Here is a 13,986-nt window from a genome sequence, read left to right on the forward strand (position 1 = left end):
ATTGTAGTTGTCCTCCACGGGCCAGCTGGCAAGGGGGGGAGGAAAAGATGGGATAGACGCCCTCCTGCAGCATCCTGCCAGCCAAAATGGAACCTCGGGGTCTGGGGGAAGCCCCTGCATGACCTGTTTTCAGCCTGGATGGCCTCCTGCAGCACCCTGCTGGCCAAAATGAGGTGTGGTGGACCGCAAGCAACCCCCACGTGCCCCATTTTTCACCTGGGCAGCCTCCTGCGGTACCCTGCCAGCCAGTGATGGGATTCAAAAATTTTTACTACAGGTTCTGTGGGCGTGGCTTGGTGGGCGTGGCAGGGGAAGGATACTGTAAAATCTCCAGTCAGAGGTGGTATTTGCTGGTTCTCCAAACTACTCAAAATTTCCACTACCGGTTCTCCTATCTGGTTAGAACCTCCTGAATATCACCTCTGCTGTCGGCCAAAACACCCACCTCCTTGGTGCCCCATTTTCGCTAGCAGAGGCACCACTGGCCAGTCCTTTGCTATTTCCACTGAGCAGCCACTAGATGGAGTAAACACCTACTCAAAAAAGTTGATTCTGTTGCCATCTAGGATTTTTCTGAATTTGTACAGACTAAACATGCAGAAATATGCAGAGTACTTGCAATACACGAAGGTCCATGAAACCAAATGCTAACTTTGTGAATTAAGAAATGAAACCATGTAAATAATAACCACATCCATACAAATGAATAATTCAGAGGCCACTACAATATCTCAATGTTTATCCATTTCTATAACAAAAAAGTTAACATTAGATAGAATCAATCATTTATCCTATCTTACATAAGAATAGAATAAATAATTTAGTTACTAATTTCTTTTCAAATCAAACAAGTCCAACGCTTTGAAGATAATGCATACAGAAGATTAATGAAAATGATTAAAATGTTTCTGCTAGTCTACCTATCATCTAGAATACTTCTTCTTGTAAGATCTTCCAATTCAGTTATATGGACAACAAAAAATAAAGATTTTGTTGCATATGGATGCTATACACCCCCTTATGTCTGAATGAATGCAGAAATGTACGTTTTTACTTGTCATATCATCTGTTATAATGATATGTGTGTTCACGTTGCATTATTCAGATAAAGAGGGTGTTTTAGAAGCAAGGAACAAGCACATAGATTAATTAAAAGAAAAATTTACTAGCAGGTTAATTTTATCTTTCTAACTAAAATAAAATCCATTAATCTAAACTATTTCATTAATCAGATTAATTGCATATTTCAAAACTGTTGCAAGCATATTTTCCAGTGTTTCTGTCTTTCCAGAAAGAAACAGCTTTGATTAGGAAGGAAACTAACAGGAAGAGGTGAATGGATAGATTGAGGAATATGGTACAAATGACATAATCTATTTTTATCAAACAATGTAATCAAAAATTTAACACAATGCAGTTAGCAGCAAAAATACTCAAGAAAGAAAAAAAACATCAATCTCAAATATCTTCATTAATACTAAGAAGTTCTACCTTCCAATTTCCTGAAAATATTCTACCAATTAAAGAAACTTCTGATTTGGAAGGGTTTCCTCTTCCTCCACCTATTTTTGGTCCTTTCAGAGTGCTTTGGAATTACTTTTGAATTTGTCCTGGTGAATCAACTTACATTTGAATCAACGTCATCCTTGTAAATTGGCCAAATATTTTATTGCTATTGGCTATTGTTCCTTCAACACACCATTCAATTACTATGTAACCCTCTTGGCTTATGATCTGTACCTTACTGATGGCCAAACACAAATCTCTGGTTTGTTTATCTGGAGTGAAGGTCAATCAAACGTGCATAGTCGAGGAAAGTGGAAATGTATCACTTTATTTATGATCAGGGCTTCTTCTGTTGAATTTATCAATAGCAAAAGCAAAAAAGTAAGAGGAGCTTTAAGTAAAGATTGTGTTCTATTTTTATACCCCTAGCCAAAAGAGATTCAAAGCAGAAGTTCAAACATTGGTTATAAATTTCTTCCTCATTTTCTAGATTGTGCATGCAACTATATGTGTTTGCCAAGTTTTCCTTAGCATGAGCTAGTTTTTAGCTTGAAAATAATTATCTCCAGAGTTTCATCTGGACACATACCCCCACCACTGTGCCCTAGCCCAAGCTTAATATCACGTTGCCTTCTTTGTTCCAGCAACAGGTTTATTACAAGTTTCTATATGCTTTCCAAACCACATCCTGTGTATCTAGCTATAGTTTCTCTGTGGGTCTGTTTTTAGGATTCCTTATCAAGGGCATAGGTCTTGTTCTGGTATAGATAAGCCGTGGTACTTCCATGTTCTGAGTTTCTATGCAGACAAGATGAAAATAAACAGAAAATAATATGTTCCTTTTTAAATGAAGTGCTTTCAAAGTTGGAATTTGGGGTCTCAGGGCAACATTCCCCCCCACCCTTTTTTTCAATAAAATTGAATGAGAATGATTAAAATTTGCAGAAGAATGTTTTGGCTCATCATTCAAAAAAAGAGTTGGCCAAGCCTAATGAGTCAATCTACAAATCTGTTACACAAGATTCTCAAAATGTGTCTTATTGGCTATTCTGTTTTACTTCACTCAATAATAACAATAGCAATAGCTCTTAGACTTATATACTGCTTCACAGTGATTTACAACCTTCTCTAAGAGGTTTGCCGAATCAGCCTGAGTCCTCATTTTACCAACCTCTGAAGGATAGAAGCCTGAGTTAACCTTGAGCCTGGTGAGATTCGAACTACCAAATTGCAGGCAGCTAGCAGGCAGTGGAAGTGGCTGCAGTACTGCTTTCTAACCATTGTGCCACCAAGGCTCATAATACACTTCTCTGTAGATGATGGTAGCAAGCTGATAAAAAGAATGATAAAAAATAGTTAACATATGAGCAGTCAAACTATTCAGAAGTACTATGCATATGGATATTGTAGGGATGTATATATAAACCATTTATTTACTTTCCTTTGCTTTGGTTTAGATTATCCTTGCTCTGGCATGCTGGGTATGGTGTCTGGGCTCATCACTGACTCTCAGATTACAGCATCAAATGAATTGGATCGGAATTGGCTTCCAGAAAATGTCCGTCTTATAACAAGCCGTATAGGATGGGCACTGCCACCCCCGGTTGGTCATACATATACAAAAGAATGGCTTCAGATAGACCTTGGTGAAGAAAAGAGAGTCCAGGGCATAATTGTCCAAGGAGGTAAACACAGAGAAAACAAGGTCTTCATGAGAAAATTTAAAATTGAATATAGCTACAATGGATCAGACTGGAAATGGATTATGGATGCCAGCAAAAAGAAAGCCAAGGTAAATTTGTAATCATCATGGCGAAGAACACAGTAAGTGCTATTTATCTCCAGGATTTTTGATCTGGATACAAAAGGCTCATTTTTTTGGTATCTCCAAATAAAGTAGCACACTAAAATGCTACAGAGCTGCTTCAGTTAATGTAGAAAATAGTGATAAGATAAGATAGTTTATAACTAGAAAACTTATATCCATGAACTAAAGCAACCTAGCTGTTGCCCTGCTTTTAAGCTAATCAGAAAAATGGTTAGTTCAAATGGTTTTATCTTAACTTACAGAAAGATAAAGGCTCTATTGAATCAAGCTTAATTTTTGGCAATTACAAGGATGTGTCTTAATATTTTCTTAGTCATATTATGGATATGGTTAGCCACTGCCATTTTGGAGAATGTTGCTATTGTTTTTATACTTTGTAGTGTAGTCTATAGCAGGGGTCCACAACCACCGGACCCCGGACCGGTACCGGTCCGTGGATCACTTTGTACCGGGCCGCAAAGAAATAACTATTCGCCTCTTTTTCTCAGCCGAAGCTGCTCCGAAACAACCAGAAACAAAGGCAGGCAGGCAGGCAGAACGGAGCACTGGATTGAACTGCGGGTGGCTGTGTGGGGGTGAACAGGTGCTTCAGAGGAGCTGTGCCGACAGGAAGCCACCCTGCCGGCTTCTTTGAAGCAGTTTCTTCCTGGGCTGGTGGAGGAGCGAGAGAGCGACTGAGAGAGGAACGAGGCAAACACCTGAGGGATGAGGCTGAGGAAGGCAGGGCCGAGAGGAGGGGCTTCTCAGCCATCCTGCAGGGACTTGTCCTGAGCTGCGGAGACAGCCGTGGGCTGCCACCGCCCAGCGCTCAGTTTTGAAGGCGCTCCTCAGCCAGGCGCAGTTCCTGAATCTGCAGCTGAAACTCTCCGTTTTAAATGTCCCAATAGAAGAGAATATCTGTCGCTCAGGGTTGCAATGAGGAGGCATTGGCGCTCCTGAACTTGGTGGTTTGCTGGCAGACGTTTTATTACCCAACTAGGTAACAACATCAGATGTTATCTAGTCAGGTAATGAAACGTCTGCAAGCAAACCACCAAACTCGGACTCCCCCTGGTCCTTGAAAAAGTGTTTCTGCGTGAAACTGGTCCCTGGTACAAAAAAGGTTGGGGACCACTGGTCTATAGCATTAAGACCAGTCATGGTATGTTACCAGTTCAGACCGGTTCAGATGAACTGGTAGTAAAAAAAAGCCTCCGACCTCAGCTGAGAGGAGAAAGAAGAGAAAAGCATAGGATCGGCCCTCCGTCCCACCCCTGCACTTTTCTCTTCTTTATCCTCTCAGCTGATTTAGGCCTCAGCTGGTGTGGGGAAAGCCGCAGTCTGTACATTAGGTGTGCATGCGTTAGATGCTCAAGCACACATGTGCAATCACCAAACTGGTAGTGGAACAGGTAGGATCCCACTGCTGACTAAGACCATTTGATGGTCTCCCTTCTAAGTATTAATCCTCTCTCATACTGGTTAACTATCATGTTCTTTGTAAATGTGAAATGTATAGCTCAGTGGTAGGCTATAGGTAGTATTTAGTACTGGCAACCAGCTCTAATTTACAATGGTTGTAGCATTTTGGGGTTACATGATTGCAATTTGCTACCTTCCTTGTTGACTTCTGATAAGCAAGCCAGATTCATTTAATGCCTGTGTAATTCACTTAACTATGGTAAAAATGTTTGTAAAATTGATCATTGATAACTCAATGGCCACATTGCATAGCAATTGAAATTCTGCTCCCAATTGTTGTTGTAAATTCAGGATTATCTGTTCTATCTGTACATGCAAAATATCTCATGTTTCATCTCTTTGTTCTCATTTGGAGCTTTTAAAAAAACCCACGATGAACTATTGCTTGGCCATATCACTTGTATTAGGCACAATATAAAGCAGTGTGCTAGAACTTCAGCCTGTCCAGAAATTGTATCCACTTCTTAACTTCTATAGAAGAAGGGCAACCATGAATCTATTTTCAAATGGCCTTGAATCTGAAAATAAAGGGCTCATGATAAAATGTAAAAAAATAAGTAATTCCATTAATGGGATCTAACTTTGTTTTTTATTAGAAATGCATATTGTCCTGATATAGCCTTGTAAATGAAGCAGAAAATAAATACTGGTAGCATTACATGTTTTTGCTGTGACATACCTTGGGCTACTTAGTCTTCTGGTATTAAATTCAGAGCATTTGTTCTTACTGTCAGAACTAGCAATCCTGTCAAAATGAATGCTGGCAGACATATTATGTCCATTGAGCGTCTTAAAATCTACTTTTAAAAAAGTTTTATAACATGCATAATCCTAGCAAATATTCTGAATATTTAAAATTGTTCTGTCTGTGGGGAAATTGGATGAAATCCTGAGATATTAGAAAGCTAGGAGAATTTAAAATAGGATTCAGGCTTTTTTAAAATATTAATTAAGCTTAGCTATATGTAATGCTGACTACACTGATTAAAAGAATAAATTAAAAACAAATATCTTTCTTGAAACAGAATTTACTGAATACATTCTTAGATGGAAAGCACCATATGATAGATTTGTACCTATTCATATTGCTGCAGTAAGCAGTTGAACCGCTATATTGATTGAATTATTTTGCTCCTTTTTTGATACAACATATTCAAAACCATTGTCAGACACACCAAACAGTATTCATTATTATATTTTATTACCTAAACAATCATTAAAGATGGATTCCATAGTAACAAGAATGGGTCCCTATATTATAAATAGCCTTTTCTTTTATAGAATTTATGTATTTGTTTTTATTCATATCACTCCTTTTGTTAGGAAGTCAAGGTAACATACATACTCCTTCCTCTTATTTTTCTTCACAACTGTCCACCTGTAGGTTAGGTTAGGCTGACTGGTCCAAAGTCATCCTTCCAGAGGGAATAATCTTGAAGACAAAGGAGAAACCTACTACCAAGGCAAAAGCCAAATAAAAGAAATCTGAGCTAGAACACTATTCTGAGAATTGGGGTGGATTTTAATTGCCATCTGGAAGGATGAAGCCATACTGTGGTACCTCATCCATTTCAGTTATGACAACATGACTACAGATTTTGGGGAAGTGTCTACAGTAACTGAAAAAATAATCAACATGATATAATTTCACTATCATATCTTGCAGGAATTTTTAAATGTAGGGGGAAAGGTATCTTTGCATCTAGAAAGCTTATTTTCATAGTAACTCTGTATATAACAGAACCTTTAAAAATAACAGAAGCCCTAGCAAAGTTTTCCCTTTTTGAGGAGTGGGATTGAGGGAACATATGCAACTGGCATTGTGATTAATTTTTTTAAACTTTCCTACGATATTGATAAGTAGATTGTTTCTTAAGTTAATGTTTGTTCCTTGTTCTCAGCTTTTTGATGTTGCAGAAATAAATATGATTTAAAAGCTAAATTGGTTGGTAACCACCTTATTAAATTATTATTTGATTGTATTGACTGTATTGGAGATGTTTCTCAAGGTCTCCTGAAAAACTGATAGTGAACACTTGAACCCAACTATCAGACACACTCATCTAAGTAAGGATAGTCAAACAGTATGAATTCTTTGTTTCTAGCCCTGATCTGGTACAAAGACACATAGCAGTAAGAGCACACACAGTTGCTTTCTATCATTTCACAGAAGCACACAATGAGAGCAATAATTTATGTATAATTATGACTTTGATACATTCCAGAGTAGAATGTACTCTACTTTCTCTAGAGTAGCTTCTACCACCCAAATAGCAAACACTGTTAAATTTCAAAAGGAGACAGGCTTATCCAAAATGCTTCAAAGAATACTAAATCCTAATCTTCTGCTTCTGTCCTTTCTCCTGCTTAATTATATTTCTTACCATTGGAGACATCCTTCTGCATTTTAATGTCTATGGCCAAATGGTGAATGAAAGACATCTCTGAATTGAAAAAAAAATGTTTTTTTTAATTCCTAAGTAAACATTTCATCAATAGAGACCCAATGATTTGTTTTACTCCTATAATAAAAATAGTGATTAGTCTTCACAGTTCCTATGATACTTAATATATTTAATTAGGATCAACTGGGTGGGGTTTATTCATATCACTACTTTTGTTAGGTACTCATACAGAGAACTCATTATTTTTCTTCATCAATATCAACTTTAGGGTAGGTTGGGATGACTGGTTCAAAGTCATCCAGTGTAATGGGCAGAAAGAATAAGAAGAAGAGCCACTACCAAGACAATGGCCAAATAAAAGAAATCTGAATCTGGGCCAGAATTGTAATCTGAAAAAGTACCTCAGACAAAACCCTTCCTAATTCTTATGAAGATAAAGGAGTGGGAAAATATATTCAGAGTTGCAAGATTCTGTTGCTGTAATCTTAGGTAAAAGTAGTATTACCTTGAATGACTTTGACTGCCTAGTCTGGTCTACTTTGAAGGCCTCCATCCAGTAAATTTCTACGAATGAAGTAAACTTGTATCTCGCTAGCCTTTGTCCAAAGTCTTCATCACTATAGCACACTTTTCTCATGAAACTTTTATGATAGTTGAAATTTGAATTTTACTGTTAATGATGATGACTTTTTATATATAAATAGTTGTACCCTCTGAAAACTCTTCCTTTAGATGTATTTTCCAAATATTCTCACTATACCAATCACTTCTCTTTTTTTAGATTTGAGTAGGAGATCCATACTGTTCAGCACATTTATTTTTGGATAAATATGTATAGAGTTTATAAACAGAACATCTAATCATGTGCTGTTATAAAGTATATGGGTTTCTACCTATAAATAAACAGCAGGCATAGAATGCTGAAGAGATATATGAATTCAAACATATTTTGGCACCCATGAACTCGAAAGAAGCTTAATGAATGGATAAAATCATTAATGAATGTGTTCTCACATTCATAGAAAGGAAAATAGACAAGGAATAGACAGATGACGAAATCATACTGAGGAATTTCTAGATAACAAATAATCTAAATCCAGGCTATAAATCAAAAGCCAAAATGCATTGCTACATATGAATAAGGTTGACCTAAATATTTGTGCAAATGAAATTTTAAAAGGGCAAGAAATCTTTCAACTTCTGAGACATTCTTTTGAAGCACAAGTAATTGGCCAATTCAATTTAGGCATCATTCTGATTCGCAAGAAGGCTTTTTCCTCCAAAGAAAACTTCATGTGCTTAACTAACTCACTAAGGGAAGTTCTTGGCTTAATGATCAGAAGTCTTTATAATCATAAGTTGAAGCCCTTATGTGGCCAGAAGTAACTTCCCGGTCTGTTTTGCAAGAAGTCATTAAGTGAACGCAGCAGATATTAAGCCAGAGCTACAGTTGTTAAGTGAAGCCATTCATTTGAATGGGTGTTTTTTGCAGCAAAAGCCCCTGCAAAATTCATTGCAAACCATGATCAACTGATCCACCCAACATGCAATTATGTGACCATAGAGGGACCAGCATATCCATTTATGCCAACAAGGGAGCATTTTATGAGCTGTAAAGTACCCATTCTGTGGCTGACATAACTTTGAGTGGTCGTAAAATGTCTGCTAATAAGTTGAGGACTATCTGTGGTGAAGAAACTAGTTAAGGAAGAGAACAGAATTATAACTTAAATGTGTAATTTAGCATGTAAATTAGATATATTGGGTGAAGATTCTCTATACTTTGGCTACTGTTAAAAACATTCTACATTTAGCTGAAGTGTTTCTGCCAATATCCTTGACACAAAGCAGCTTTCCTTTGGAAGCATTTCTCAATGGTTTCCATAGAGCTAACATGAAAACTAAATCAAGCCTGAGTTGTAACAAAGCTAGTAAGAGGTCAGAAGTACGAATCAAGATGAATATGGTTGATTTCCATGTTATGGCATTTTCACAAAAATCATTTGAATAATGTAGCAGTTTTATTCTCATCTTTTCAGTGACAGCTTAAACAAAATATATTTTATGCTAGTTCAAAATTCTTTATTACATATCGTTATCGTCTATTGTAGGAAAAGTTAGGGATCTATACATGATTGGGTTTAAATAGCTATGCTTCCAGGGGCAGGTTGACATCTAAAATTAAAAAGTCTGGGCTTCAGAATAATTATGTTCTGGTTGAGATTTGTGTTATTAATACAATGAAAACTAATGAAGTCCAAATCAAATGTTTCTATAGTTGACTGGTTTTCCAAGCAATCTCACAAATACTGTATCTGTATTACATTACAAGTAGTTTATCTTGCTTAGATTTAGTTTTATAGACATCTGTTATCTTACAGCAGCTATTGTTTCTAAAGTTTAATTTGTATACTTGCAATATAACTATAAACATCAGGATAAAAATTCTCTCTTGAAATTTTCCCTTGTAACTACATGAATGGTGATATGAGAAGAAATCCTTCCTTGAATATATCAATGTAAATTCCAAATATACGTTTCATTAAAAAGACATGCCATTAAAACATTTGACTCTCCTACTAGTCCTGATGGATAGATTTCTGGAAAACAAGACATGAAACTTCTTAGAGAGTCTTCAACTATCTTTTCTTTCTTTTATTTTCTAAATAAATGAGCCACTTTGAACAATCAGAACTGTGATTACTATTCAGTTGTTAAGGGGAGGAAATTGCCAGCTGGCTAAAAATAAACCTATTTGTGATTGTTAAGCAGCACAATTTTTTATGTATGCTGTACAGATTTTTGAAGGCAATACCAACTATGATACTCCTGAACTTCGCACTTTTGACCCGTTGACAACCAGATTCATCCGTGTTTATCCAGAAAGAGCCACACATGCTGGATTGGGACTAAGATTGGAACTGCTGGGTTGTGAAATTGAAGGTAATTGCACAATCCCTGATAAATTGGTTTCATTAATTACTTTCCTATAATACTGGTCTATTGATCCTCCATTAGCTTTTAATATTTAGTGTGATTTTTATCATTCTTTTTCTATCTTCAACTAGCATATTAGACTTTTTGTTTGATGCTAGCAGAATTCAATGAACTACGTGGCAGTATATGTAAAGTCCTTCTCCTCCTCCTCCTTTTCCTCCTTCTTCAAAATGAAAATACTAATAAATGAGGGGTCATTTCAATATGATTGATCCATTTAATTACAACTTCCTATATATTTAAATTAAATTAAATTGCGTGCATCACTCCCGGCCTCCTTTTCGCTTTCAGGAACTTCTTCTGTAGCTGGCAAGGCTTTCCTGAAGACCTCTGCAGCTGTTAACAGAGCTCCAGATCGAGCTATAAAGTCCTTTAGGAAAGCCTTGCTGGCTGCAGAAGAAATGGGCTGGCAAGGCAGGTGTCGGGGTGTGTGACACATGGCTACAACTGTCCTAAGGTAAGTAGTAGGGCAGCTCCACCCCATCATCCCTACCCTAGTTTAATGTTTAGCCATGCACTCTGGAGTGGATGGGATCTTAATAAGGGCTTATTTGGGGGGTAGGGCTTATATTGGGTGCATATGTAAAAAATCAAGCTAGGACTTACTTTCAGGGTGGGTCGTATTAGCAAGAATAAACCACAATCTTTTCTTCCTTGTATGAGACCATAAGGAACAAAAGCATTTGAACAATGAGAACCCAGATTGTTGGGGGCAATATGCTGACACTGTAAATCACTTTGAGAGGGCTGTAAAGCACTGTGAATCAGTATATAAGTCTAAATGCTATTGGTATTGCTATTTGTTAGCATTTAATTTCACAAAAGAAATTATCCAACTTCCTCTTCCTATTTCCTATCATTTGCTCTCCTATAAGCACGGTAAGAATTCTCCAAGCTGAAATTTGGGGAGATTAAAAAAAGAATATTAATAAAAAGCATAATTTTAGTTATTTTAAATAATTTTAAATTATTATTTTTAATTTATTCAAAAGAATTATTCTTTTAAATAATTCTTAGTATTTTCACTTTAATACTTTTCCAAACCAATACTAGTACTCACTATTTCCAGGTAATGAATGTGGACAAGTATGCATTCTAATACATTAAAAAGCCCTGCCTTTGAATCTATCTTAACTGAATCAAGCTGGGACGTTTTTTTCAGTAACTACTTCAGTCCCAACCACTGCTGATACCAGTCCTGTGGATGAGTGTGATGACGACCAAGCAAACTGCTACAGTGGAACAGGTGATGACTTCCATTTGACAGGTGCAGAAACCATCCACATTTCATTGCAACTCTGTTTTCATTCAAATCATTTTCGCAATGCCATTCTTATGTTTATTACTTAGTAGAAAAATTATGACATATTCATGCATTATCTGCAACAAGGTGTTGAGCTTAATAGTCATACCTTAAATATACTTGCTGTGATATATCTGTAAATTTGTGTGCTTTAATATGCCTGTCTTTTAATTCCTTTCATTAATGATTTGATTTAAATCTGCTTGATTAGCTATGTGACTTGAGTATATTAATAAATTGAAAATACTTCTTAATTGAGGAATGTGGACAAGTATATGTTGCCTATAGGTAGCCTATAGATGAGATATTTGGTGAGCTTTCTTAGAATAGTGTGAGGAAAGATATGTCTCAAATATGCCCAAACTGACCAGTAGTATTACCTAGCAGAAAAGAGAGATAAAACAGGTATAACTAAAGTCATGATACATAGTTAATTTCAATATTTGTGGCCTATCTGTGAAACTGGGAAGGTTAATAAAGAGTGCAAGAAAGTGATGCTATAAGTTTAGTTATGAATGAAAGGAATAAAATGTATGCTAGAAAATATTATCTGGTGTCATTTTGGGTTGTGGTAAATACCAATGAATATTGACAAAGGAAGACTCATGATAGATTTGGGGGAGAATTATGCAATAATCTAAAAATGAGAGCGGGGGTGGGGGGAAACATTCTGAGGGGAAAAAAACCATTCTGCTAGACAACTTGAACAGATGAATAAGAACAAGATAAAATAAACAATCAGGCTATTTGGAGACCAAGAATAAATTAAAATGGTGACTATGTGACAAATATCTGTTTAGAAAAAAATTCTTTGTTTCAAATGCATGATTTAAACATAAGTCTATAAATCAATTTTAGAATTGTGAGCTGCCCAGAGTCACTTGGTTGAGGTGGGCAGCTATACTGAATGAATTAATGAATGAATGAACGAATTAATTAATTAATTAATGGAATAAACATAGATCTAAAAACAATGAATGGATGAAATATGGATTTAGACATTGAAGGTATAATATACAGTAGTAAAAGAGGCTGTGGATGAAGAGAGAAATGCTTATAACTGCTGCAAAAATGATGAGAGAAATACGTTGTACAAAGTATGTAGAGAAGAAAAGATATTTACAAAAATGTTGACAAAGAGCAAGGACATATGAAGATGTGGAGAAAAAGTGGCGAAAATTTACGGTATGGAAATAATGCTGAACTAAATGAAGAGGCTGAGCTAAGGAGGCCTAATAGAGAGATTAGATTTAAAATTAATTATGGAATAAGAAATAATAATTTGTCAAGAATAGAAATGAAATGAATGATAAAGTGTTAATGTCCAACAAAAAAAAAAGGACAAAGTACTCATAGACAAAGCCGGATGAGTTTTTTAGGCTACACCCTTCCATTGTACTCAAAGATGTTTTGAAGACTCTATAAAAAGAATAGATGATAATAGTGTAACTCAATAAATGTTAATATGTAATGCCTGTATGAAAAGTACAGCTTCATTGTATATTGCAGTGAGGAATATGTTATCTTAAAATTAATGTATCAAAGACCAAGGCTGATGTTTTTGACAGGGAAATCAAGTGAAAAATTACAAGTTTTACATAAATAGCTTAAGAAACTACAGAAATATTCTACTATTTAGCAGGTAAAGATGAAAATGAAGATAAAAAGACAAACATGAAAAAAATGTATGCATATGTGGGTAATTTTGTGCCATTTTATTTTGCTGAAGTTGATTAAAACAAGAACAATGGATTAGTATTAAATTGTAAAATACATGTTAACCTATTGCAGTACAACTTTAGCTCTAATGAAAATCCTGGGGTTTATTGTTTAAAACACAATGTATAAATAAGAAAAGAGAAAGATACATTTTTCTCCCCCTGAAACAATACAGAAGTATTCTAATCACTTGTAATTTAACTGTCTTAGCTGGATTGTTAAGTAGGCTAATGCAATCTTGGCTGAAATCCAGTTTATTTATAACTGGGGTAGTTTTCTTCCAAATTCCATTTCGCAAAGACATTACAATTGGAGCAGAGAAGGGGGGGGGGAGAATCCTACTTTTTCCTTTTCATTAATATTTATTCTAAACTGGAACTCAGTGGTAGTCTGTTCTTCCTACTTCTTCCTAAGTCTGTAAGGCACATCTAAGTATTAGCAAATTAAAAGAAGCTGCAAAAATCAGACAGCTAAAATGGTGTTTGTTTCTTATATAAACTACACTTTGGTTAGCGGATGAAGCTGTTTGGAATTTTCTTATCTCATAGAGCTTTATATCTGGTTAGGATTTGTTTGTTAATCAAAGTGATGTCCCTACAAATATTTGTTCATTTACAAATAAATGAAGTGACTTCATTTTCATTCTGATGAGTTATTATTCAATTATAATTAATAAAATAATATATAGCTGGACAGGTTAATATTTATTCTTTCTTATATGATAGTGCAGCTCCCAACATCACTAAATGCTTGGGGTAGGTTTTATC

General features: G+C 35.8%; 1 protein-coding gene across 6 annotated transcripts in view; it reads left to right on the forward strand.

Annotated features, from left to right (window-relative positions):
* Positions 1-13,986, forward strand: part of NRP1 (neuropilin 1) — a 165,004-nt gene that overhangs the window by 120,912 nt on the left and 30,106 nt on the right. For 5 of the 6 annotated variants that reach the window (XM_087947104.1, XM_087947105.1, XM_087947107.1 and 2 more), the window contains 3 exons: positions 2,964-3,298; positions 9,999-10,143; positions 11,360-11,464. In XM_087947104.1, the coding sequence (XP_087803230.1) occupies positions 2,964-3,298; positions 9,999-10,143; positions 11,360-11,464 (585 nt within the window). The remainder of the gene's footprint in view (positions 1-2,963; positions 3,299-9,998; positions 10,144-11,359; positions 11,465-13,986) is intronic. The other variant, XM_087947109.1, reaches the window with a different exon arrangement.

The sequence above is a fragment of the Notechis scutatus genome, chromosome Z (assembly GCF_049901735.1).
Source record: "Notechis scutatus isolate UNSWTSFEM ecotype Mainland chromosome Z, rNotScu1.2, whole genome shotgun sequence".
NCBI classification, from domain to species: Eukaryota; Metazoa; Chordata; class Lepidosauria; order Squamata; family Elapidae; genus Notechis; species Notechis scutatus.